We start from the raw sequence: 27,556 nt of genomic DNA, 5'->3' as shown, positions 1-27,556 counted from the left end.
GCTCGAGGCATCTAGTGATTTCTGCAAAAATCTCATTAAAATCCCAGCATCCTGAAAAGTGAAAAATCCAACCCCTTAAAAGATGCACCGTTACCGTTTTCATCTTCTCTTCCTCCTCTGGAGTCTGTTGGGGGTGTGTCTATGCCAGAACCTGACAGAGGATGTCCACAACATCCATCCAGTCAATCCTGAAAACCAGACTACTGAAAACCGGACAGACCAAATCCAACCAGTCACTGAAAAATTTCCGAACCAAATCCGTATGGATACCGTCCGAACCTGGACAAACAGTGATCAAAACTTTACCGACAATGTGCAAACCCGGACACGACATTTTGAGCAACCAATTTGGATTGACAAAATCTTCTCGGATGCAATGTGGACATTTGTGCCTGGCTCAAAAGTCAACTCTCAATGTACGAACCAGGGTCAGGTCTATCGGCAGCATTTGAGGGACAACACACACTGGGCGGTGCGCAGTAAGTAACAAACTTGAAATTCTAATTATTCATGTTAATATAGGCCGGGCGGAGCTTACTCCTGACGTTCGGGCGCCTCCTCGCACGCTTGATTCTCTGATATTAATCTCAGAACATGAACTGATTTGGATTAAAGGGTCGAGTTTTCTGATATATTAGAACCCAATTAGCAGATTGGTCCTCAGACACTCTGGTTTATTTCTGAGTTTAAGAACATTATTTTCGACCTTGGAAATGGAAGAAAGAAGGGGTATTTCCCCGAGCTACCAGACATACAATTCCTTAACCTGACCCTGGGCTTGCGACACCCTTGTTAGTGTAAGAATATTATTTTCCACACCATTCTTTTCAGAGGAGAGCACTTCTTGACTTATTGAGTAATATTTTCGACCCAATTTTTTAAAGAAGAGCCCTGATCGACTTCTCCACCATCTGATTTCAGTGCTGGACGCGTCAGTGGTCTCTCCATCCGGTCTACTGGATGGTGACCTCATTCAGTATGGTCATGCAGACCAATGCATTCACACGCACATACCCATCCAGGATTTCAGCACGCAATTCTGCATGCCGACGGCTTTCTGGGCCCCGAAAAGATTCGGGGGCATGTACGATGAATTTTTCACACAAGGAGCCCGAGATTGGCCCCCCTATGATATGAGCAAAACCGTTTGGGATTTCTTAAGGGTGAGTCCTTTAACTTTTTCACAACTTTGGGTCGGGATCGGACGGTTCCCGACCCAAAGTTGTACCTACATCAATTTGTACCTATATTAAATTTTCTTTTCTTTTTCTGAGACCAAAGAGCTTAATAAAGCCAACAGTTCACTGATCTTCAAAAAAAAAAAAAAAAAAAAAAAAAAAAAAAAAAAGAATGAGTATGAGTATAGTGTGATATCCACAAAAATGGTGAATAGAATATAAATGGTATAATTTGAACAATATCAAGGATTATACCTCATACTCTGAAAAATATCAAAAGTATTGTTCAGGCGACATTGAAATACCTCTAATGCACCGGTGTAGATTCTCTAAGGCGAAATAATAAATTACATAGGTTATAGGTTCCTGCTTTGAAAAATTATTGGCCGAAAAAAAGGAAAGGGAAGACATCATCTGCTGACGGCCAAGAAACATATGGATAACGGACATAAAGTGGTGGAGCCTATTTTCATTGTTAGAAATATTCAGAAAACTGGGAAGAAACTGCCAGAATGATGGCCAACCTTCTTTTGGAGACGGCGCGGCGTGAGAAGAAGAAGAGGAGGAAGACGAAGAAGAAGAAGAAGAAAAAGAAGAGGAAGACGAAGAAGAAGAAAAAGAAGAAGGAGTAGGAGGAGGAGAAGAAGAAGAAGAAGAACTGTCCTTGTACAGACGACATCAATTTTTCTTTTCTTTTTCGGAGATCAAAGAGCTCTAAAGGCCAACAGTTCTCTGAGCTCCTTCTCAGACTCCATTTAGTGGAGAAGGAGGAGAAGAAGGATAAGAAGAGGAAGAAGAAGGAAGAAGAAGAACTGTCCTTCCACCTACATCAATTTTTTTCTTTTTCCGAGATCAAAGAGGTTAGTAAAACCATCAGTTCTTTGGGCTCCTTCTCAAAACTCTCTTTTCTTCTTTCCAAAGCCTCGAGATGTTTACATCCGAGGAAGTCGGCAGAGGTTCACTTGGGGCATATGCGTCCCTGAAGCTTGCTCCGCGAGCGACATTCAGACCTCTCTGGACACAACTCTGGCCGCGGCTTTTGAAGATCACGGTATCGAATTCCATGTGGACCTGGCCCCCATCATGTGCTACTCGGCTAAGGAAATTGAATCGCGCAAGATGCCTCTCGGTGGACAACTGTGGGTGTGAGTATACCTGGATTTACTATTGCCTTATTCTCCACTTAAAGACTTTTAGTATGATATTTAGGTTTCTCGCATATTGGAAGCACGATTCGCGTAAAGCCTCCGCACTCTGGAGGGAACCAAGTCGGCCGACTCCAGTGTGAGAGGTCCTTATCTTGTATTACTTTCACGGACTTGGATTTACAGGCGGTGTGGAGTTGCGCGACCCCAATGAAAACGAAATCCGTCCTTTGGGGGTTGCTCAAAGGTGTCTGGCCAAGCAGCCCCATGTTGAATTTATGTTAGTCCGTTATTGGACATTTTAAACTCATCTGCGCTTGCGCAGAAGACCAAAGTGCCTTTCAAAATGTAACTGTAGTCCTGGAGGTTGAAGACTTTTAGGAAAGAAAATGTTAAAATGGAAATGGACTTCACGTTTTACTTTGGTAACGACATTCTTCATAAATTTTCTGACTCAGTCTCTCATTTTTTCCTACTTCAGCATCACAGTTCTAATATTGGCCATGCTGATGATGTTGGGTACCATTGTCGACTATCAGCACCGGAAGAATAGTCAGCAGGCTTTGGATCAGCAACTTGATCCTGCTAAAACTACACAAGGTAAGAAGTTCTTCAGAAAAGCACCTGAAAATACGCCGGCATTGAAGAAAATGCTGCAAAGTGACTCTATTTTACATGTCTATGCAACTTATATCTATTTTTATATATGGGTGAATTAGTCTGAATCATTCATGGGTCAAATCTTGCAACCAGCATTTACTAGACATATTTATTACTTGAACTACATTTACTGCTTTTTATCTTGAGCAAAATTTATTCATTCATGAGCAAGGTAGTCTATTCCGTTCCACATTTCATAAAACCTTGTTAAGGCCGCGCTGTAGGACTAAAGTTACTTTTCAGTCGCATTCTGGCAGTAAAATGTTCACATGTTTTGTTTTTATACCCTTTCCTTCACCGTTCTGTTACAGTCGTCTCATTTTTCATCGCTTTCTCATTTATTTCCAACATGGAGAGACTTTGCAAGAAGTCAGAGGAAGAGGAAGTCCCCATCTTCCATGCCGCGAAGTTCCTGGGCATGTGTTTTGTGATTTGCTTCCACAGATACCTGTTCGGTCTGGGCTACTCGCAGAACTTGACCTACTTGGAAAGGGTAATTTGTAATTTACAATTTTATTAGCATATTTGCAGTTAGTGTCCATTTTTCAACAGACATAATATACAGGGTGCGGCATAAGTCCGGTTACAAAGGTATCAAATAAATAGTCATAAAGAAGGTTTGATAGAAAGAACTGTAACCAACAAAGGTATTCTCAAAATCGAAGAGAGACGGAGGATAGGAGAAAGCCAGCCGGTCCGAGGCCTAACATTATCTGTTTAGGATAAATCTCGCCCCGGGCGAAAATCGAACCCGCGATATAGCGCTTACAAGGCAGGCGCGCTATCCTCCTAAGGACTCCAAGATAAAGGGACGCCTTGACACAGTCGACGGCCGTCGATCGACTATGGTTGGGCACACCTTCATGCAGTAGGTTGGCCCATAAAGACTCTTAATTTCTTAATTTTGTTCTCTTAATTTTCACTTGATCCTGTCCATTTTCAGATACTTCACGACACCAAATTCTTCTTCCTGAACGCATCCTCTCAACTATTGGACGTCTTTTTCTTCCTGGCCGGTTTTCTGCTGTCCTGGAATATCATTCGACGTCGAAACCAGGACAAAGAGACGCCGTTCCTATTTGTCATCTTCTATCGGGTTTTGAGGTCAGTCTAGTAGGAAAGTCCGAAATATGGTACAGGATAGAGGTAGTTTGAGGTCACTCATGGAAATAAAAAAGCCTGAAAAATATAGCCCAGGACAGGAGTAGAAAAAAGTTCTATTTGATTCCCACCAAGCCAGCGCCGTCGCCAGAGACGATAGGACTAATGGACTACACTTTATCATTTGTACCACTAATGTAGTCACTACATTACATTGAAATGGGAGCCTTTTCTGCGGAGTCCAATATGTAGGACTATTGCACCCTAATGTAGTGTAGTCACTAACAACTTCCCTAGTTATACTCTAGCGTCTTCTTGCATTTCACAGACTCTATCCAATACTACTGGCCGCGATTTCATTCAATCTATGGGTTCAACCCTACCTAGCCGAGGGGCCGCGTTGGAAAATCTGGGCGGACTCCGAGGCCCAATCCTGTCGCACCTATTGGTGGCACAACCTTCTCTTCATCAGCACACTCTTTGATAAAACAGATTTTGTAAGTAACTCTAGAATTGCGTTACGTTACACGTCACGTGACGTGATAGTAGTGTGTCTGTCCTGAACAAAATTGCCTACAATATTATGGGAAAACTTTCAAGTACATCTTTCTGACTTCCGAGTGAAACTTTTTTAATTGCGTTACGTTACACGTCACGTGACGTGATAGTAGTGTGTCTGTCCTGAACAAAATTGCCTACAATATTATGGGAAAACTTTCAACTACATCTTTCTGACTTCCCATGACTTCAAGTGACGTGATGATAGTGTGTTTCTACCTGTATTTTTGGGCAATGTCCAAATCTGAGGTCTACAATCTCATATTACAGTAACATGTTAGCTCTAACTCTGAACATGCTTTAAGACGACTACTTCCCAATTTAGGTACTGGGTGAACACGAGAACACCAGAAAGCGACCTAATGAAATATTTCCAATCGAAATCCGAGTGAAACTTTTTCAAACCCCAAAAGACATTCACGTTGCCAATTTCTGGGAATTCAAGATCTGACGTTCAAGTTTGTTTCCGGATACGGAAAGTAAATATTGATAACGTCAATTGAACCAAGATCATTCTTCATGGCAAGCAAGCGCGTTACCTCTGGACTAACTGTGCCCCTTTTCTTTCAACAGTGTGTGACTGTGTCCTGGTTTATAAGCACGGACTTTCAGCTCTTCCTGGTCAGTTTATTCGTCGTTTATTTGGCGGAAAAATTCCCGAAGTACCGGACAGCGGTTTTGAGCACCGCTTTTGTCGTGTCACATATGGTTCCGTCACTGATCATCTATCTTAAGAATGAAAAGAGCTTCTGGATGGCTTCCGTGAGGTATGTCTATTAATGCTATGAACCAAGAAGAAAATCCTCTCCCGAACGTTTGAAAATTCCCTAAAGAGGTTCGTTTCCCTCCCTGTGAGGAAAAAAAAAAATATGAAAGCTCCTTTTTCTGCTTAACCTAACCCTATAACAACACTGGTCACTACTGATTTGTGGCAGATCCTTTTTGTAGCAATTTTTCATTTACGTGACTTCGGAACAAGTACCTTGTCTTTTCAGTGATGTCCAAGATGTCTCTCATGCTCCTTACATAAGAGAATACTACGTCAAATTCTACATGCGGAGTCCTCCGTACATCTACGGGCTGTGTGGTGGTTATATGGTAAACGATTTGATGAAGAGGAAGTTCAAAGCTACCGGGGTAAGTTAAAGATGATTATGGTTCTACATAAATACAATCAAACTTTCTTGACTTGGCGGGCAGAGCGCTACCGTACTCCTTAATGAGACTCGTCACCCCTACACATAGTTTGCTTTGATTAATCTGGGAGGACAAAATCAAACTTTCCAGAAAAGATTTCACTGATATTGACCTCATCCAGTATGGTCATGCAGACCAATGCATTCACACGCACATACCCATCCAGGATTTCAGCACGCAATTCTGCATGCCGACGGCTTTCTGGGCCCCGAAAAGATTCGGGGGCATGTACGATGAATTTTTCACACAAGGAGCCCGAGATTGGCCCCCCTATGATATGAGCAAAACCGTTTGGGATTTCTTAAGGGTGAGTCCTTTAACTTTTTCACAACTTTGGGTCGGGATCGGACGGTTCCCGACCCAAAGTTGTACCTACATCAATTTGTACCTATATTAAATTTTCTTTTCTTTTTCTGAGACCAAAACAGAGCCGAAAAATTTTGGCCCCACTGGGAATTGAACTCGGGCCTCCTGCATGCAAGCCTAGTATGATACCCACTCGGCCACAGAGGTTGCTTTTTTTAAAAAAAAAAAAAAAAAAAAAAATGAGCATGAATGAGTATGGTGTGATATCCACAAAAATGGTGAATAGAATATAAATGGTATAATTTGAACAATATCAAGAATTATACCTCATACTCTGAAAAATATCAAAAAAATATCAAAAGTATTGTTCAGGCGACATTGAAATACCTCTAATCCACCGGTGTAATGTGGGAGAGCTTTTTCTCTCTCACTTTTGTTTTTGCTTTTTGACATAAAAACCAGCTTCAGACATAAAATCTTGCCTTTTTTTTCTTATTAAATAATAATAATAAAAACAGAAGATTCTCTTCTCTTCCTTCCGCGCTCAGCTTTAAAGAAAAAAGAAGAAAAACTCGGTGGTTTCTAATAATGCTTTAAGAAGGTTAACTTAGTTATAAAAAATAAAAGCTATTTAAAAAACTGTTAAATATTTTAATCACACAATCTACATAATATGTACGAGTATCGAAATGTATAGCAAAAAAAAAAGCCCGCGCAAAAATGGCTATAAAGTCAACCCAAAAACAACCCATGTAGAACAATAGGAATACTCATGAATATGATAAAAATTAAAATAATATACCTATAGGTATTATATCAAAATTTAAAGATTCTCTAAGGCGAAATAATAAATTACATAGGTTATAGGTTCCTGCTTTGAAAAATTATTGGCCGAAAAAAAGGAAAGGGAAGACATCTGCTGACGGCCAAGAAACATATGGATGGATAACGGACATAAAGTGGTGGAGCCTATTTTCATTGTTAGAAATATTCAGAAAACTGAGAAGAAACTGCCAGAATGATGGCCAACCTTCTTTTGGAGACGGCGCGGTGTGAGAAGAAGAAGAAGAAGAGGAGGAAGACGAAGAAGAAGAAAAAGAAGAGGAAGACGAAGAAGAAAAAGAAGAAGGAGAAGAAGAAGAAGAAGAAGAAGAACCGTCCTTGTACAGACGACATCAATTTTTCTTTTCTTTTTCGGAGATCAAAGAGCTCTAAAGGCCAACAGTTCTCTGAACTCCTTCTCAAACTCCATTTAGTGGAGAAGGAGGAGAAGAAGGATAAGAAGAGGAAGAAGAAGAAGAACTGTCCTTCCACCTACATCAATTTTTCTTTTCTTTTTCCGAGATCAAAGAGGTTAGTAAAACCATCAGTTCTTTGGGCTCCTTCTCAAAACTCTGTTTTCTTCTTTCCAAAGCCTCGAGATGCTTACATCCGGGGCAGTCGGCAGAAGTTCACTTGGGGCATATGCGTCCCTGAAGCATGCTCCGCGAGCGACATTCAGACCTCTCTGGACACTACTCTGGCCGCGGCTTTTGAAGATCACCGTATCGAATTCCATGTGGACTCTATGTGTGGACACACCTTAAGAGTGCCCAGATGGTCACCCATCCGGATACTAACCACGCCCAACGTTGCTTCCGTACGGTCAATTTTTTCTCAAGGATAGGTATTTATTTTGATCATTAGATTTTGGGGGCGATCAGGCTTTTAGAGGGTTCGGGAGCTTCCCTTATTTCTGCTGAGAGAGTTTACAGTTCACTGAAACACTAACTTGAAATTACCTCTTTTTATTCCAGGCGTGATATCCCAGTTCCTCTGCCATCCCTTGTTTACGCCCCTGGGAAGATTGACTTACCACATGTACTTGATTCATTTCATTACCATTCCCTTGGACATCTTTACATTACAAGCTTCGCCCTACTACAATGTGTACGCTTTGGTAAGTAAAAGTAAACCTCATGATCACAATGTACCTGCCACGGTCTGCTACAAGCGAACGAAAAAACCCTCTCCGTTGCAAGACATTGGAGGTGCCAAATATGATGAGAAAGAAGAGGACTCGGAAAGTAAGTAAACCTCGGGTCGCGGGTTCGGTTCACGCCCAAGGCGAGCTTTATCCTAAGCAGATAAAGTTCGTTCTCGGAACAGCTGGATTTCTCCTATCCTGTTGTGACAATCTGCTGACGACGGATCCGGAATTTAGACCCAAAACGTCCAGTACAAAACAAGGTACCAACTTCAAGTCCAAAAAACCATAACATTGTAATCTGTTCTCCTTCTCTCTTCGATTTCGGGACGGCCTTCGTTGGTACAGTTTCCCCTATCAGTTCTTCAGTGATGCATTGGGAACTATGTATTCAACGTGCTATCGCCGCTATCTCATTATTTGACTTTTCCTTGAAAGGTCAAACATGTTTTACGTTAGACCTCTATTAAACCTCTTTTTTTAGCCAGCCTAGTTAGCTTGGTTGGTAGCGCGTTTGCCTTGTAAGCGCTAGGCCGCGGGTTCGATTCCCGCCCGGGGCGGATTGTATCCTGATGGGATAATGTTTGTCCTCTGAACGGGTGGCTTTCTCCTATCCTGTCTTCCTTCTCTCTTCGATTTCGGGACGATTGTACCTTAGCAGTTACAGTTCCCTTTATCTATCGTCTTGGAGGAGTAAAAACTGCAACGGAGCCCCCACCCCAGCCAAGGCCCCCCTCCCGTGCTTTTTGACGTTTTTTACATTTCGTTCCTGTTTTTCGACATTCTGATGATGTCTTTAACGTTTCGCTCTCTACATTAGAATTTCAAGCGAGATTAATTCCGAGACATTAGCTCCAACAGTCTTCGGCATTTGGCATTTGGAGCTTTTTTTCTTTCTTGGGTGGAGGTTGAAACGATTCACCCGTTTCGTTGAAGATTTCGTCTTTGAATTCTGAAAGTCAGACCACTTCAAGAGGCCATAGTAGTACTGTAATAGTACAAAGTAATAGTACTGTACATTGTCGAATTTCCTCGAAAAAGGGCGCTTGCAAAGTACTACAATCACCCCTTGAGCCTGAAGACTTTTAGGAAAGAAAATGTTAAAATGGAAATGGACTTCACGTTTTACTTTGGTAACGACATTCTTCATAAATTTTCTGACTCTCAGTCTCTCATTTTTTCCTACTTCAGCATCACAGTTCTAATATTGGTCATGCTGATGATGTTGGGTACCATTGTCGACTATCAGCACCGGAAGAATATTCAGCAGGCTTTGGATCAGCAACTTGATCCTGCTAAAACTACACAAGGTAAGAAGTTCTTCAGAAAAGCACCTGAAAATACGCCGGCATTGAAGAAAATGCTGCAAAGTGACTCTATTTTACATGTCTATGCAACTTATATCTATTTTTATATATGGGTGAATTAGTCTGAATCATTCATGGGTCAAATCTTGCAACCAGCATTTACTAGACGTTTTTACTTTTTTCAATCTCATTTTAATCTCGTTTTATTCTGATTTGTTTCACAGACTCTCCGCACGTTTGGTGATATTCTGATGAGCGTTCTCCTGTCTTTGGTTACCACTCTCCTGTTCGAATCCCCCATTGGTATCTTGAGGAAAAAGTACTTGAATATATGAAGTGGAACTACCAGGCGAGGTTAACGACTGGGGCGACCTCTACCACCTAACCCTTGGAGATCTTATGTCAGATTGTCCATTTGTCCAATTGGAGATCAATGATTTTGGTCTCCAGGTTGAGGCTGTAGATATAGGTATATAGGAATAAATTCCATGTAAATTTACTGCTTCGGTCGGGATTGAACTCGATCAATCCTGCTAGTAGGCGAGCGTATTTACAACTAGGAACCTAAGCTACCTACCTATTTATTTAGGTAGTTATTTATTTTATAAATATAAAATAGGGCGAAAATCGAACCCGCGATATAGCGCTTACAAGGCAGGCGCGCTATCCTCCTAAGGACTCCAAGATAAAGGTGTGTCCTTGACGCCTTGACGCAGTCGACGGCCGTCGATCGACTATGTTTGGGCACACCTTCATGCAGTAGGTTGGCTCATAAAGACTCTTAATTTCTTAATTTTGTTCTCTTAATTTTCACTTGATCCTGTCCAGGGCGAAAATCGAACCCGCGATATAGCGCTTACAAGGCAGGCGCGCTATCCTCCTAAGGACTCCAAGATAAAGGTGTGTCCTTGACGCAGTCGACGGCCGTCGATCGACTATATTTGGGCACACCTTCATGCAGTAGGTTGGCTCATAAAGACTTTTGTTCTCTTAATTTTCACTTGATCCTGTCCGTTTTCAGATACTTCACGACACCAAATTCTTCTTCCTGAACGCATCCTCTCAACTATTGGACGTCTTTTTCTTCCTGGCCGGTTTTCTGCTGTCCTGGAATATCATTCGACGTCGAAACCAGGACAAAGAGACGCCGTTCCTATTTGTCATCTTCTATCGGGTTTTGAGGTCAGTCTAGTAGGAAAGTCCGAAATATGGTACAGGATAGAGGTAGTTTGAGGTCACTCATGGAAATAAAAAAGCCTGAAAAATATAGCCCAGGACAGGAGTAGAAAAAAGTTCTATTTGATTCCCACCAAGCCAGCGCCGTCGCCAGAGACGATAGGACTAATGGACTACACTTTACCATTTGTACCACTAATGTAGTCACTTCATTACATTGAAATGGGAGCCTTTTCTGTGGAGTCCAATATGTAGGACTATTGCACCCTAATGTAGTGTAGTCACTAACAACTTCCCTAGTTAACCAGGACAAAGAGACGCCGTTCCTATTTGTCATCTTCTATCGGGCTTTGAGGTCAGTCTAGTAAGAAAGTCCGAAATATGGTACAGGATAGAGGTAGTTTCAGGTCACTCATGGAAATAAAAAAGCCTGAAAAATAGCCCAGGACAGGAGTAGAAAAAAGTTGTATTTGATTCCCACCAAGCCAGCGCCATCGCCAGAGACGATAGGACTAATGGACTACACTTTATCATTTGTACCACTAATGTAGTCACTACATTACATTGAAATGGGAGCCTTTTCTGCGGAGTCCAATATGTAGGACTATTGCACCCTAATGTAATGTAGTCACTAACAACGTAACTAGTTGTTTTTTTCTAGAAAAAAAAAAAAAAAAAAAACTTATTTTCGGAATCATATTATGAGGAAGTAGGTAACTCAAATAATGCAAGTCAATTACCAGACCTTGGAATTTCGTAAGTGATAGTTGGCTGCACTTCACTTTCTCTTTCTTTTTTTAGCCATTTTTTTTGCGACGTGAACTTTTTTTAGGATGTCTTCCAAGGTAAGAAACACTTTTTTTTGTATTACCTAGATAGGGGAACACGGGGCAAAATGGCACCTCTAGTGCTTATGAGGTCCTAACTAAAAATAAAAGTCACACAGATATGTAATTTTGTAACAAAACAAAGCATAATTTTAGCTACAAATCAGATCAGACAAGAACGATATACGTATGTATAACTGGAAAAAAAACTAAAAATATTTTTATGAGGGTACCAAAAAAGACCGTTTTGCCCCAAGACTGGGGCAAAATGATCCTATACCATACACACGCAAAAACCCTTGGGGCAAAATGGAATCCTGGGGCACTGTTCCCCAATAGGGTATAGGGACTATAGGGTACCATTCTGCCCTAAACGGTATAAAACCATTTTGCCCCAAAGCGTCAGACATTGTATCAAGCACTCGTGAAATCGAAAAAACCTCCGTACTCTTCGAAAACAAAAGATAAAAGAATCAACCACAGATCAAAACAAAGATAACACTTGCAGGAATAGTTCCTAGTCCATCCAAGAGAGCTCAGCACTTCCTAGCTCCTAAAAAGGGTGCGGTGATCGTTTTGTCCCGATGTATCGTTTTGCCCGTGTTCCCCTATCTACCTACTTTTTTTTTCGTAATGTGTTTCGTCGTCTTATCGTCTTATAACGGCCAAGGTTTTTAGTGGCGGAGCTTTTACCGGCTTGGCTACTAAACCACTCAATAACTTCACCCAATCTGAGTGGTCCTTCCCCCCAAAGAAAAAAAAATAGAGCACGATTGCCCAGAAGATGATTAGTCATCCGGATACCAACCACGCTCAGCGTTGCTTAACTTCAGTGATCCATTGGGAAAAACAGTACTATGAGGAAACATCAAATCGAAAAAGATCGTGAGGTGCGTTCAAGCGAATTCAATCGTGTGTGACTTTTAAAAGCAGCAAGTTTGTTTCCGGATACGGAAAGTAAATATTGATAACGTCAATTGAACCAAGATCATTCTTCATGGCAAGCAAGCGCGTTACCTCTAGACTAACTATATGCCCCTTTTCTCTCAACAGTGTGTGACTGTGTCCTGGTTTATAAGCACGGACTTTCAGCTCTTCCTGGTCAGTTTATTCGTCGTTTATTTGGCGGAAAAATACCCGAAGTACCGGACAGCGGTTTTGAGCACCGCTTTTGTCGTGTCACATGTGGTTCCGTCACTGATCATCTATGTTAAGAATGAAAAGAGCTTCTGGATGGCTTCCGTGAGGTATGTCTATTAATGCTATGAACCAAGAAGAAAATCCTCTCCCGAACATTTGAAAATTCCCTAAAGAGGTTCGTTTCCCTCCCTGTGAGGAAAAACACATCTTCCATGCCGCGAAGTTCCTGGGCATGTGTTTTGTGATTTGCTTCCACAGATACCTGTTCGGTCTGGGCTACTCGCAGAACTTGGCCTACTTGGAAAGGGTAATTTGTAATTTACGATTTTATTGACATATTTGCAGTTAGTGTCCATTTTCCAACAGACATAATATACAGGGTGCGGCATAAGTCCGGAAAAGGCTGAATATCTTTCAATTGGCGTTAGGTACTCACCCTGTATACGGTTACAAAGGTATCAAATAAATAGTCATAAAGAAGGTTTGATAGAAAGAACTGTAACCAACAAAGGTATTCTCAAAATCGAAGAGAGACGGAGGATAGGAGAAAGCCAGCCGGTCCGAGGCCTAACATTATCTGTTTAGGATAAATCTCGCCCCGGGCGAAAATAAAAAAAAATATGAAAGCTCCTTTTTCTGCTTAACCTAACCCTATAACAACACTGGTCACTACTGATTTGTGGCAGATCCTTTTTGTACCAATTTTTCATTTACGTGACTTCGGACTCTAGTGCTTATGAGGTCCTAACTAAAAAAAAAAAAAAAAAAGTCACACAGATATGTAATTTTGTAACAAAATAAAGCATAATTTTAGCTACAAATTAGATCAGACAAGAACGATATATGTATCACTGGAAAAAAAAAGAAACTAAAAATATTTTTATGAGGGTACCAAAAAAGTCCGTTTTGCCCCAAGGCTGGGGCAAAATGATCCAATACCATATACACGGAAAAACCCTTGGGGCAAAATGGAACCCTGGGGCACTGTTCCCCATTAGGGTATAGGGTACCATTCTGCCCCAAACGGTATAAAACCATTTTGCCCCAAAGCGTCAGACATTGTGGTCACTACTGATTTGTGGCAGATCCTTTTTGTAGCAATTTTTCATTTACGTGACTTCGGAACAAGTACCTTGTCTTTTCAGTGATGTTCAAGATGTCTCTCATGCTCCTTACATAAGAGAATACTACGTCAAATTCTACATGCGAAGTCCTCCGTACATCTACGGGCTGTGTGGTGGTTATATGGTAAACGCTTTGATGAAGAGGAAGTTCAAAGCTACCGGGGTAAGTTAAAGATGATTATGGTTCTACATAAATACAGTCAAACTTTCTTGACTTGGCGGGCAGAGCGCTACCGTACTCCTTAATGAGACTCGTCACCCCTACACATAGGTTGCTTTGATTAATCTGGGAGGACAAAATCAAACTTTCCAGAAAAGATTTCAATGATAAATAATTTATGTACCGGTAGCCAAAACTCCAATGTCTTGGCTCTCAAGGATATGTAGTAACTAGATATGTTTAAAATCAATCTGTCAAAGTTTGGGCAAGATAATACAAGTCATAACAAAATAATGACCCTTCCATATCTTTCGCTCGTATTGGGACACCCTTTTATATGTCAAACTATTGCGAAAAGGAGAGACCAAAAGTGTAAAGTTGCTTTCAGGAAGAGGTCCACAAACTGGTTTTCGTCTATAATTACCTCTTTGAATGTCCAGCCAACCTCACCACATTAGATCCCTCGGCACTCTGGACAAACCCCCTGGAAGTGGCTGCTCTCCTAGGATTGGAGGAGGAAGATTGAAATGTCGACATAAACTTTAATCCGTCATTCCCTGCTTTCAGACTCAAAATGTATTCCTGTTTCTAATCTTCATGCCGTTGAATATTCTCATGTTTTACATTGGTGCCACATTTCTCCGGTCGGATGTCGAGTATAACGTTTGGCAACATGTGGTGTTCGCTTTCGTTTTGAGGTTCGTGCTGGCTACTGGTTTGTTCCTGTTGGTCCTGCTTCACATGTGTGGCGGATGTGGTGAGTACTAAAACCGAAAAGATCACTAGAACAATAGGTGGACAAATGAACTGAATTCTAAACCGTACGGAAGAAACGTTGCGCGTGGTTAGTAAATGGATGGGTGACCATCTGAGGATTCTTAAGGTAAGGTATGTCCACCCATAGTCGACCAGTCGTCAATCGACGTCGATCCACAATAAATTCATATCGATTGACGGCCGTCGACTATGTGTGGACACACCTTAAGAGTGCCCAGATGGTCACCCATCCGGATACTAACCACGCCCAACGTTGCTTCCGTACGGTCAATTTTGTCTCAAGGATAGGTATTTATTTTGATCATTAGATTTTGGGCGCGATCAGGCTTTTAGAGGGTTCGGGAGGTTCCCTTATTTTTTCTGCTGAGAGAGTTTACAAGATATTGGGAAAATCCTACAATGCTGCAGTGAGCACCAAAGTTGTGACATAATAACACAAAGAAACTGCATTTACATTTACATTAATCCAAAAGTTAGACTTAAACGGAGTTTTAACTCACTTCGTGGACCCGGCCATTGATTTTTGACTCTGGCCATTATAGGTAACCAGTTGAACATACCTCTTAAAGCGACGTTCGTCGTCCCATGCTGGCCTGTTTTGAATCCCACGAGAATAGAAACCCTCCTTCTATTCGGTATGCTTGGACTTTGGCATCCTCGTTACTTCTCTCTAGTCTTCCCCCCAGGAATAAGGAATGATAGTTCGGGAATAGTTCCCCCCTGGGTCAGGAACTCAGGAAAGCTGTGACCATCCCTTACGCCATTCAAAATGTCCGCCCTGTGAAGTAGAAACAAAGGGTAGGTAAACATTGGATTTTAGGATTATTGAGATATTGGAAAAATCCTACAATGCTGCAGTGAGCACCAAAGTTGTGACATAATAACTCAAAGAAACTGCATTTACAATATATTTGATAGAAGGAACTGTAACAACGGTGGTCTGATTGTCCCGAAATCGGAGAGAGAAGGAAGGCAGGATAGGAGAAAAGCAGCCGTTCCGGGAGCGAACCTTACCTGTTAAGGATAAAGTTTGCTGTGAGCATGAATCGAACTAGGGACCTAGTGCTTATAAGGTAGTTATTCTCCACATGGTTTCTAGGCTGGCTTGCTTGCAAACACTTTTTACTTTCTTTAATTTTTGATGATATAATAATAGTAAAAAAAATCACATATATACGTAAGTACAACCCTGTATAAAGCATTAGATGGCAAGAGTAATAATATCCAATACCTAATATCCTTTCTCCTAATGTGACATCAGCGGAATTGTCACAACAGCAAATGGGGCAAAAAGAAAGAAAAAAATCTGAGAAATTCCTAATGCGTTTCATAAGTCGGTAGATAGATAGGGGAAGCTGTAATAACGCGAAGGACGATTGGAAGAAGCCGGTCGTTCCGAGAACGAACCTTATCCGTTTTGGATAAAGTTTGCCTCGGACGGGAATCATACCCGCGATCTAGAGCTTTCAAGGCAAGCGCGCTAGCTTAAAAGGTCGCTAGGGCTTAACTCTATACACAAAAGCCCAAATTTGAGGCTTAGGTGTTGGGGCAAACCAGCCCTAAAGTAAGGTTAAGCTTCTACGAAGGTCACTTAGGCTATCTACAACTCTCTTTTCTCTATGTTGAAAGTTCATTTGAGACGGGCTGATCTGAAAGAAGCTACCTACGTAAATGTACACTCCAAAAACCCAGAACTCCAATTTTATTTGACACTGGTTTGTGGCTCGTGTCTCTTTGTATTCCTGAATGGTATGGGTGTTTACGATCAAGACAAAGTGCCTGAAATTCAAGTGGAAAAAAATCAATCCTTCTCTTATAAAAGATAGGGTAAAAGAACACTCAAATAAGCATCATTCAATAGGATAAGGAAAGTCGTGTGATGTTCACACCAGATTTTTACTTTTTCTTCTTCTTCCTCTCCTCCACTCTTTCTTTCTCCTTCATATTTATTTCCTTTTTGGTGCACTTATTGTTATCCTGGTTACATGCATCCTACATCAGAGGGAGAGAGAAAGATGGAGAGAGAGAGATGGAGAGAGAGAGAGATGGAGAGAGAGGGAGGATATCAAAAATTCACGATGTTGAAAGGTCATCTGTGTCATCGTAATAATAAACCCATTAATATTAAATCTATTATAGCCTGTATTGAATAGCAAACTATAGATATAGTTACCTACTATTATGAAGAAAAAGTAAGTTATACTTAGATAGGTATAGAGCGGAAAAAACTAAAGTGCACCCCGAATTATATTAAGCTCTGAGCCGAAAAACTTCGACCACACCGGTCGAAGCCTAAGGTGCCTTACAACTTCACTATGTTCGTTGTTCAAGCCTAAGGTGCCTTACAACTTCACTATGTTCGAAAACAATTCCCGCGGGATTCTTGTGAGGTTTCCTGAGTCGTGATAGAGACCTAACGTAATAATCTCAGACTAATTAAATAAGTAATCCAGAGATCCAGACCTCCCAGAATTTGAAACAGTCAAAGAAAAAAAAAAAAAATTAACGAATGGCAAAAACCGCACAAGTGGTCCCAAATAGCCATTATATGAGGAGAGGGAAAACAAACCAATTAACGGACATCCTCAATATTGTGCTGAAATAGAGCGGCAGCCTAATGGGTGGCCGGGTGGCCTTAGAAATGCCTGAATAGACGATGTATATTAGTTAAGAATGGATCTAAAATCATGATTCATCTACTCATCTCATCAGATTTTTTTTTTTTTTTTAAATATTAGATATTTGTTCCAAGATGGTGCTGGAATTTAATAAAAATCCAAAATAACAGATTTAATTTTCCACTCAAAAGGGAAAAGAATAAGTTCAAGCTCAATTTTGCAAACATAAAAACAATCACGTAATGGATTAGGGAAAATTAATCTCCCTTGAATTACTCCAGAAAATGAATCCACACGATCGAAAGCCTGTTCAAAGTCAACACAAGACCCCGGAAACCCGCACAGCAAGGTGCCGTAGAAGAATGCATGCGGATATTAGTGATATTACTGATGGAGGTATGGTTAGATTAGAAAGCGAATTGTGCGGTTAATAAAGAGAATAGGAAGGGAAGAGAGAGAGAGAAAGAGAAAGAGAGAGAGGAACAGGGGGCAAAGGAGGAAGATTAAGGATGAGGCAAAGGGGTTGGGATGGGGGGTAAAGTTTAGTGCTCGGCATTTTAAAAGCCGCACACACAACAGATGGGACTCCGGTATGATTTGACAATTAGAGGAGTAAAAACTGCAACGGAGCCCCCACCCCAGCCACCCTGGGGGGGGCCCCTCCCGTGCTTTTTGACGTTTTTTACATTTCGTTCCTGTTTTTCGACATTCTGATGATGTCTTTAACGTTTAGCTCTACATTAGAATTTCAAGCGAGATTAATTCCGAGACATTAGCTCCAACAGTCTTCGCCATTTGGAGCTTTTTTCTTTCTTGGGTGGAGGTTGAAACGATTCACCCGTTCCGTTGAAGCTTTCGTCTTAGAATTCTGAAAGTCAGACCAGAAGCCTTACAAAGTAATAATAATAATAATAATAATAATAATAATAATAATAATAATAATAATAATAATCAGACCACTTCAAGAAGGCCATAGTAGTACTGTAATAGTACAAAGTAATAGTAGTACTGTACATTGTCGAATTTCCTCGAAAAAGGGGCGCTTGCAAAGTACTACAATCACCCCTTGAGCCCAGTTGGCCCCTAGATATCATTAAAAATTCAAATGCAGAACCTTCTGTCCTAGTAGATTCGTAGAAGGTTAACCCATCCTTTAGAGCTATTTGGCCTTTTACCTGAACCTCTGAGTGGGCTTTTTGTGTACGAACAAAAAGGCCTCGTTTGGTATAGTTCCACTTTCTGTCCTTGTGAGTCCAGTCTCAAAAGCTGCCAAGTCGAGTGAGTTATTTATGCTCGTGTAATTGGCCACTAAATTCCAGTTTATTTATGTCCTTTTAATCGGCCACGTCCCCAGACGCGATTCCCATTGGGGATTCACGTGAGCCTCGTTCCGGCTCGGCCCGGCCTCATTTCCCGGCCCAGCTTAAATCCACTCCCGGCCCAGCTTAACACACTTCCCGGCCCAGCGTTCATATTGCAGACCAGAGTGTCTCGAAATGTCAAACGATTTTTGAGTTATTTATTAGCTCTGTGCCCCATATGTTTTGCATGGTATTTCACAAAATGTTATGAGAGAGATATTTAGAGGGTGTGATTAGAGTTTTGAGATATCACAGGGAATGTAAAAAGGATGTGTAGGTATGGGTGAAACTTGCAAATACATACCACTCTGTAATTAGTGGTGGTGTGGTGTGTGTTCTTTTGTATGCAGGAGTTTGTACCTTTTCTGCAATCTGTGGTGAGTGTGGTGTTGTTATGGTGTAACTAGTGTGTTGTGGTGTATTTTTGTGTATTATGTAGGGTTGTAGGTATGTTAAAGGGAATTGAGGGGCGCGCAGCAAGAAGGGCAAATGTAGCAAAATCGCGTTCTCGGGAAATCGCATTTAAAGTTTTTCCTACTAATTACAAAATTGTTTGTTTACAAAAGGATTTTTTCGTGTAACTTCGTGAAAAATCGAGATATCGAGATAATTTTTTTCTGTGCTGTGTAGAGAACGAAATTCCGCGTCGAATAAGCCTGTATACGCAAAAAGGGCAAAAGTCGACTTTTGAGCTTCTTGCTGCGCGCCCCTTAATTGATGTACCTTCTTCTTTTCTTGTAGAGGTATCTCCTTCTAGACATTTATATTGTTCCTTCTACCCTCCCCTCTTTCTCAGTTTCGTATCTCTCTTGGGTCTCTCGATCTCTCTCTCCCATTCCCTCCTTCTCTTTTTACCCACTCTTTCTCTCCTCCTCTTTGTTTCCCCTTTCAGAACATCTGATCCGCTGATCCCAATAAACTTTAGAATGATCATAATATAAAGCTCAAGAGGAATTAAGCTATACCTACTTTTGGATAGCTCTGTACCTATCCGTTTCATTCCCTCCCCCCTCTCTCTCTCTCTCTCTCTCTCTCTCTCTCTCTCTCTCTCTCTCTCTCCTCATTTTCCTCTCCTAATCCTCCTCCTCCTCCTCCTCCTCTAATGTTGCAATTTCATTGCTATGAACTAAAATCGGCGATGTTCTAAATATCTAATAGACGGACGGTTCTAAATCTTATCTTATATTATAAGAACGAGATCCATTCACTCATTCACATTTCACATTTCATAGTTCACACACTGATCGCTCTATCTCTAGAACCACAACACCTAGAAAGCTGAAATTTGGTAGGAATATTCCTTTTATGGTCTAGGTGTGCAATAAGAAAGGATTTTGCGAAAATCTAAACCGATCCTGAGATATGATCAATTTTTGATCACTAAAATCACCATAAGAAATACACAGAGTGCAAAGACTGCGGGAGAGAAAACTTTTCCTCGCTCCCCTAATATTTGAGTTTCGTTTATGTTTTTAGTTTGACAATTTTAATTGACAAGTTCGCGGATGATATAATTGTGACAACCTGCCGAGGACGGGTCTGGACCCGAAACGTCCAAACGTCCAGTACAAAATAAGGTGCGAGCCAACTTTAAGTCCCGAAAACAACAACATTGTAAGTCAAGTGTGATTGTTGGCAAATCAAAGTGTCATTTAATCTCATTTAAATTACATTGTCTACAGGCTATTCGGAAAAAATCTAATGAATTTCACAGGTGGGAGTGGACCTTAAGACTACCTGCAGATCCTTATATTGTGGGGCCCTGTGGGCCTATAGCTTTACAGCTTTCCCTTTTGAAATCTCACGTCCCGCCACTAGTTAGAATGGTGAAGATCAAGGTTGTCTGTGTCCCATGTGATCTTTTTTTTTTATTTTCCTTGTGATATCTAGTACTTAAATGGCATTAAGTATAGGTAGATACCTAAGCTACCTACTTTAAGTATAGGTGAGTAAAGTTGTTGGTCCGAATTTTCTGACTCAACGTGGTATTTGTGACTAAATCACCTTTTTACTTTCCTTATCCTATGGGAAGGAAAGTAATGTAATCGGGTCAAATTTTCGATGTTCAGTTTTTAGTGCCAAAACACGTTTTGAGGTCCCTAGAGCTTAAATCCAAAGTTTCAGCCATTGGTCCGTGTGCGTGTCTGTGTGTCTGTCTGTAAACAAAATATCTCGAGAACGGTAAGAGCTAGAGACTTGAAATTTGGTATGTAGATGTCATATGTGACAAGGATGCGACACGAAACTTTTGGTTAAGACCGGTGCTACGGTTGGCGGCATTTTACCGCTTTTTGGCGGTTTTCTGTGTAATTTAACAATATCTCGGGAATGGTATGAGCTAGAGACTTGAAATTTGGTATGTAGTTCACAAATGTGACAAGGATGCAACACAAAACGTTTGGTTGAGATGGTTGCTGCGCTTGGCGGTATTTTGACCGCTTTTGGACAGATTTCGACCGTTTTTTGGCGGTTTTCAGCTATAGCGACAAAACGGTTAGAGATATTGTAAAAGATAGGGTAAAAGAACACTCAAATAAGCATCATTCAATAGGATAAGGAAAGTCGTGTGATGTTCACACCAGATTTTTACTTTTTCTTCTTCTTCCTCTCCTCCACTCTTTCTTTCTCCTTCATATTTATTTCCTTTTTGGTGCACTTATTGTTATCCTGGTTACATGCATCCTACATCAGAGGGAGAGAGAAAGAGAGAGAGAGGGAGAGAAAGATGGAGAGAGAGAGAGAGAGAGAGAGGGAGAGAGAGAGATGGAGAGAGAGGGAGGGAGAGAGAGAAAGGCATATAAAGTTTGTCGCTATATAGAGTGGTTGAAACGATGTGGAAATGTGTCGGGAATTTTAATGTCCTCTCTCTCTTTCTATCTCTCTCTCTCTTAACGTCATCTTTTCATCTCTTTCCTCAGGTTTCTTACACTCTCTCACTCCAACCAGCACATAAAAAGCAACATATGAATATTATTTCCTTTCTCTCTCTCTCTCTCTCTCTCTCTCTCTCTCTTAACGTCATCTTTTCATCTCTTTCCTCAGGTTTCTTGCACTCTCTCACTCCAACCATCACATAAAAAGCAACATATGAATATTATTTCCTTTCTCTCTCTCTTCCTCCTCTAACTCTCCCCCTCCATTTCCTTATTTTACATATTTCCGTCTCTTCGCTCTCTCTCTCTCTCTCTCTCTCTCTCTTTCTTATTCTTCTTCTTTCGAATGTTATTTCCTCTTTTTTTCAATTTTCTCTCTCTTTCTATTGTAAACAATGTTTGTCACATACCCACCTAATAAGGTATTTACCGGCGTTGTATTGTGTCTGATACTGATATTGGCATGTCTATTATTAACAATCTCCTCAAAAGTGGCTTCAAAATTTCACTATGGTTCTTCAAAAGGTTCTCCAAAATGCCCTTCGAAAGTTCACTTTCCTCAATATTCCTGAAATTATAACCGAAATCCTTATCCTCCCTCGAAAGTTTCCCCAAAAATTTACCAACCATTCCCTTGGACATCTTTACATTACAAGCTTCGCCCTACTACAATGTGTACGCTTTGGTAAGTAAAAGTAAACCTCATGATCACATGTACCTGCCACGGTCTGCTACAAGCAAACGAGAAAGCCCTCTCTGTTGCAAGACACTGGAGGTGCCAAATATGATGAGAAAGAAGAGGACTCGGAAAGTAAGTAAACCTCGGGTCGCGGGTTCGGTTCACGCCCGGGGCGAACTTTCTCCTAAACAGATAAAGTTCGTTCTCGGAACGGCTGGCTTTCTCCTATCCTGTCTTCCTTCTCTCTTCGATTTCGGATTTCGGGACGATTGTACCTTAGCAGTTACAGTTCCCTTTATCTATCGGCTTAATACTCCAGCAGTAGGCTACTACTATTATTGTGGTCAAATTCTCAAATTATATTGAGGATAAAATTTCATACCTCGGCTGGGATTGAACTCACGCCCTCCTGTTTACCAGTCGAGCGCCTTGACCACTACACCACGGAGGCAGGCAATAGTACTGTACATTGTAGAATTTCCTCGAAAAAGGGCCCTTGCAAAGTCCTACAATCACCCCATAAGCTCAGTTGGCCCCTAGATATCATTAAAAATTCAAATGCAGAACCTTCTGTCCTAGTAGATTCGTAGAAGGTTAACCCATCCTTCAGAGCTATTCGCCCTTTTACCTGAACCTCTGAGTGGTCTTTTTGTGTACGAACAAAAAGGCCTCGTTTGGTATAGTTCCACTTTCTGTCCTTGTGAGTCCAGTCTCAAAAGCTGCCAAGTCGAGTGAGTTCTGAGTTATTTATGCTCGTGTAATTGGCCACTAAATTCCAGTTTATTTATGTCCTTTTAATCGGCCACATCCCCAGACGCGATTCCCATTGGGGATTCACATGAGCCTCGTTCCGGCTTGGCCCGGCCTCATTTCCCGGCCCAACTTAAATCCACTCCCGGCCCAGCTTAACACACTTCCCGGCCCAGCGTTCATATTGCAGGGTTTTTACTTTTTTCAATCTCATTTTAATCTCGTTTTATTCTGATTTGTTTCACAGACTCTCCGCACGTTTGGTGATATTCTGATGAGTGTCCTCCTGTCTTTGGTTACCACTCTCCTGTTCGAATCCCCCATTGGTATCTTGAGGAAGAAGTACTTGAATATATGAAGTGGAACTACCAGACCAAGTTAACGACTGGGGCTACCTCTACCACCTAACCCTTGGAGATCTTATGTCAGATTGTCCATTTGTCCAATTGGAGATCAATGTTTTATTTGTAATTTTCAATGTATTCTTAAATAAATGCAAATTACCCATTAATTGCAGGCCAGAGTGTCTCGAAATGTCAAACGATTTTTGAGTTATTTATTAGCTCTGTGCCCCATATGTTTTGCATGGTATTTCACAAAGTGTTATGAGAGTGAGAGAGATATTTAGAGGGTGTGATTAGAGTTTTGAGATATCACAGGGGATGTAAAAAGGATCGGTAGGTGTGGGTGAAACTTGCAAATACCACTCTGTAATTAGTGGTAATGTGGTGTGTGTTCTTTTGTATGCAGGAGTTTGTGCCTTTTCTGCAACCTGATGTGGTGAGTGTGGTGTTATGGTGTAACTAGTGTGTTGTGGTGTATTTTTGTGTATTATGTAGGGTTGTAGGTATGTTAAAGGGGATTGAGGGGCGCACAGCAAGAAGGGCAAATGTAGCGAAATCGCGTTTTCGGGAAATCGCATTTAAAGTTTTTCCTACTACCTACCTAATTACAAAATTGTTTGTTTACAAAAGGATTTTTTCGTGTAACTTCGTGAAAAATCGAGATATCGAGATAATTTTTTCTGTGCTGTGTAGAGAACAAAATTCCGCGTCGAATAAGCCTGTATACGCAAAAAGGGCAAAAGTCGACTTTTGACCTTCTTGCTGCGCGCCCCTCAATTGATGTACCTACCTTCTTCTTTTCTTGTAGAGGTATCTCCTTCTAGGCATTTATATTGTTCCTTCTACCCTCCCCTCCTTCTCAGTTTCGTATCTCTCTTGGGTCTCTCAATCTCTCTCTTTCTTTCCCTCCTCTTTTTACCCGCTCTTTCTCTCCTCCTCTTTGTTTCCCCTTTCAGAACATCTGATCCCAAAAAACGTCATTTTCATTACCTCCCCTCTCACTTTCTCTCTCTCTCTCTCTCTCTCTCTCTCTCCTCATTTTCCTCTCCTACTCCCTCTCCTTATCCTAATCCTCCTCCTCCTCGTTAGTTCAATTTTTGATCGAACGAAGAGCTCTTTAAGTCAATGAATTTAGTTTGTCTTGGCTGTCCCTACTTACATTGCTTCTAATGAGGGATGTTATCTTTTGATGGACATTGTCATGAGGAGTTAGCAAGTAACGAGGGTTACCGGGGGAAGTGATGTCCCGGGTTCGCGTCCCGGCGAGGCCTAAGTTTTTTTTTTCAATATTGTTATTGATTCCTATTTCCTACTGCAGTCAGCTCCAAATCCTGGAATGCTATCCCATGACTAGATTTTCCGGAATGATGAGGACCATTTGAGAAGAAGTCTCTTCTCATCATTTTTACTTTCCTTATCCTATAGGAAGGAAAGGACCATTTGAGACAAAACGCGACAATATAGCGACAAAACGGTTAGAGATATTGTAAAAGTTAGGGTAAAAGAAGACTCAAATAAGCATCATTCAATAAGATAAGGAAAGTCGTGTGATGTTCACACCAGATTTTTTTTTATTATTATTATTTCGGACCTACCTATGTACCAGCAAACGGACAAAACATATCGATATAAAATTTTAGAACTCCCTCATTCGAACATAGAACATTTTTGTCTCCTCGTCCTTCTTCCTTCTTTTCTTTTCACATTATAAAATCATTTATTTATGTGGTGTGTACGATTTTTTATTAGATTTCCTTTTCCCTCTTCCCCTAACGTGCAAAATTTAATGCTCCTTTTTTTGTCAAGAACTTTAATGTTCTCGGTCAACTTAACACAAGTTTGTTCTCCATCATCATGGTCATAATTCTCATATTTCGTGTTTTTTTTTTTTTTTTTGCTTCCTCTTACCATCGAAGAGGAAAGAAAGACAGATGAAGACCACGAAAGCCATATTTCCAGGGGACCTATAATAGGGGGCCATGAACTGCAGGTCATTCAATGAAATAATGAGGATTCTTCATTGTAGAATGAATGGAATGAAGATAGTGAAGAGTGTTGCAAGAGACAGACGAAGGAATGGTTTCACCGAGAAGGCTTGGCCATTAAAAATTGATGCGACGAGGAAGAAGCTTTTTTTAAGAGGTTTGACAGAGGGAACTGTAACTTCTATGTCTTATTGTTCTCGAAATCGAAGAGAGAGGGAAGACAGGATAGGAGAAAGCCAGCCGTTCCGAGAACGAACACCCATCAGGATAAAATCCGCCCCGGGCGGGAATCGAACCCGCGGCCTAGCGCTTGCAAGGCAGACGCTTCACGAACGTACCAACCAAGCTAACTAGGCTGCCTTTAGTTGGATTTAGCTGTACAGAACACTAGATTTCACGAGTCCAATATATTATAGACAATGGACTGAATAGAGTAAACGTACTGGCCGTGTGTAATCCGGCCATTACGTCAAGCTATGTGCTGCCCGTGTGGAAAATTTAAACTTTAAAGTCATTTTTCTTTAAAGTTTTTCACCCCACCCCCACCCCTTTTCTCCCTAAAGATGTTCTTGGTTACATTCTCCTCTTCTTCTTCCTTAATTCTTTTTCCTTTTCTTTTTTGTCTTCGTCTTCTTCTTCTCCTTCTTCTTCCTCTTCTTCTTCTTCTTCTTCTTCTTCTTCTTCTTCTTCTTCTTCTTCTTCTTCTTCTCCTTCTTCTTCTTCTTCTCTTTCTTCTTTTCCGGAAAATCCTATAAATTTTGAAATACCTCTCTCCATCTCCCTCTCTCTCTCCTTATTTTGGTGGTCGACGCTTTTTATTTGTTCCTTTTACGAAATTCCACATTAGTCTTTCGGTCCCTTTCTATAATAATTCACCTCTTCCTCCTTCTCTCTTTCCCTCTCTCTCTCTCTCTCTCTCTCTCTCTCTCTCTCTCTCTCTTCTTGTCCATTTATCTCTCTCCCTCGGACTACAAAGGCTATTCAGAGCACTGGAAAGTATCAACTATCAAAGAATTTTTCCCAATTTTAAATTCTTGGACTTTCACATAGTTGGTTTGGTTATAAGCAGGAAATATTTGCCAATTTTCTATCATCTTCTTGAGGTTTTCAGCTACTATTAATTTGTTGATGTGTATGTCTGTCCATTTTTAATGTTCAAGTCACCCATCCATTTATTGGCCTTGCTCGGCGTAGCTTATTATAGATGACGGGATATATTTTTTTTATATTATTATTATCATTTCTCCTTATTTTTCTTGTTCTTTTACTTTTCCTCCTCCTTCTTCTTCCTCTTCTTCTTCTCCTTCTTCTTCTTCTTCTTCTCCTTCTTCTTCCTCTTCTTCTTTATGATTTTATTTGATTTTTATCTTCTTGTTTCTTGATAAAGACATTTCTATGTAGAACAACGAACTCGCTGAATGCAATACTCCCACAATACATAGTCTCAAGGCATTTGATTGGTCAATTTTGACTTGAGACTGATCTAAGAACGATCATTCTTGTTCATAAATACAAGTGTCAGTCTCTTGATAACAACAATATTATTGATTAGCGAATTCCAAGATTAAGTACGACGGTTTTGAATTTTCTTGTCCGTTAGTTAGTCGATACTGTCGATGTCGGTTTAATCGACCATAGCTGTCCAACTGTCCATATAGCTTTCGAACGTTCATTTCCTGGAAAAATATGGTTTACGTCTTCAGTTCTTCACAATAGACACCTACCCTACGCGAGAGGACCATTCTATAAAATGCTTCTATCATTAAATTTAGTCTTTACGGAATGCCGAATCTCCGAATAGTGTAAAAGTAATCTCTTTTAGATAGAGGCTGTGAGTAGCGAATTTCTATCTTCATCAAATATTACGGTATATTTTCTCCCTTTATGGGGAGAGAAAGTAGAATAGAATAGAATTTACCCTGTTTATACCGCCAGTACACTGCGAGTAAGCTAGGGGGAAGTAAGGTAATAAATGAACATAATGAACAAGAAACAAGAAACCTTCCCTCCCGATTTTGAAAATTTGGACCGATTGCAATACTTTCATTACTAGTATAGCTCCGCTATACTGTAGTAATAGAAAGTAAAAATTAAATTTAATGTAAGACAAAACAAGAACTAATGACGCATTAACGCACGGTAATAGATTTATCTATCAAATCTATCCAAGTATTTTGTATATTCTTCGTTTTGTTCATATTAAAATACCGTCTTGTAGGTGGGTACATAATATGTGGCGAACGTTTGTAACATTGTAACATGATAGAAACATCTTTATTAATTGTTTCCGTGATTATTTTGTCTGTATGAATCCCTTCTGTTGG

At 40.7% G+C, this 27,556-nt stretch overlaps 2 protein-coding genes across 2 annotated transcripts; both read left to right on the top strand.

Moving 5' to 3' along the window:
* Window positions 1–9,867, top strand: LOC103508886. The gene is made up of 13 exons (XM_026823365.1): window positions 1–479; window positions 922–1,163; window positions 2,100–2,323; window positions 2,805–2,923; window positions 3,295–3,476; window positions 3,927–4,087; window positions 4,413–4,581; window positions 5,216–5,409; window positions 5,638–5,779; window positions 5,910–6,146; window positions 7,560–7,689; window positions 7,942–8,084; window positions 9,643–9,867. The coding sequence occupies exons 1-13, from the start codon at window positions 83–85 to the stop codon at window positions 9,751–9,753; spliced, it is 2,451 nt and encodes an 816-aa protein (XP_026679166.1). The 5' UTR covers window positions 1–82; the 3' UTR covers window positions 9,754–9,867.
* Window positions 9,818–23,261, top strand: LOC113467273. Its single transcript, XM_026823364.1, has 7 exons — window positions 9,818–9,868; window positions 10,440–10,592; window positions 12,475–12,668; window positions 13,707–13,848; window positions 14,413–14,602; window positions 16,252–16,412; window positions 23,151–23,261. Exons 1-7 carry the CDS (start codon window positions 9,818–9,820, stop codon window positions 23,259–23,261), a joined length of 1,002 nt encoding a protein of 333 aa, XP_026679165.1.
* The last annotated feature ends 4,295 nt before the right edge of the window (window positions 23,262–27,556 follow it).

The sequence above is a fragment of the Diaphorina citri genome, unplaced genomic scaffold, assembly GCF_000475195.1.
Source record: "Diaphorina citri unplaced genomic scaffold, Diaci psyllid genome assembly version 1.1 scaffold444, whole genome shotgun sequence".
Classification (NCBI taxonomy): Eukaryota; Metazoa; Arthropoda; class Insecta; order Hemiptera; family Psyllidae; genus Diaphorina; species Diaphorina citri.
The sequence above is the reverse complement of the archived record's forward strand: the minus strand, read 5'-3'. Positions and strand labels throughout refer to the sequence as shown.

What these genes read in the sequence shown, in the direction of transcription:
- LOC103508886 (XM_026823365.1), top strand. Translation starts at nt 83, where the DNA reads ATGCACCGTTACCGTTTTCATCTTCTCTTCCTCCTCTGGAGTCTGTTG. An exon ending in CTCGGTGGACAACTGTGGGT is followed by an intron (nt 2,324 to 2,804) that starts GTGAGTATACCT and finishes TTCCTACTTCAG; the next exon opens with CATCACAGTTCTAATATTGG. An exon ending in TTCTGGATGGCTTCCGTGAG is followed by an intron (nt 5,410 to 5,637) that starts GTATGTCTATTA and finishes TTGTCTTTTCAG; the next exon opens with TGATGTCCAAGATGTCTCTC.
- LOC113467273 (XM_026823364.1), top strand. Translation starts at nt 9,818, where the DNA reads ATGTCAGATTGTCCATTTGTCCAATTGGAGATCAATGATTTTGGTCTC. An exon ending in TTCTGGATGGCTTCCGTGAG is followed by an intron (nt 12,669 to 13,706) that starts GTATGTCTATTA and finishes TTGTCTTTTCAG; the next exon opens with TGATGTTCAAGATGTCTCTC. An exon ending in ACAAAGTGCCTGAAATTCAA is followed by an intron (nt 16,413 to 23,150) that starts GTGGAAAAAAAT and finishes TTTGTTTCACAG; the next exon opens with ACTCTCCGCACGTTTGGTGA.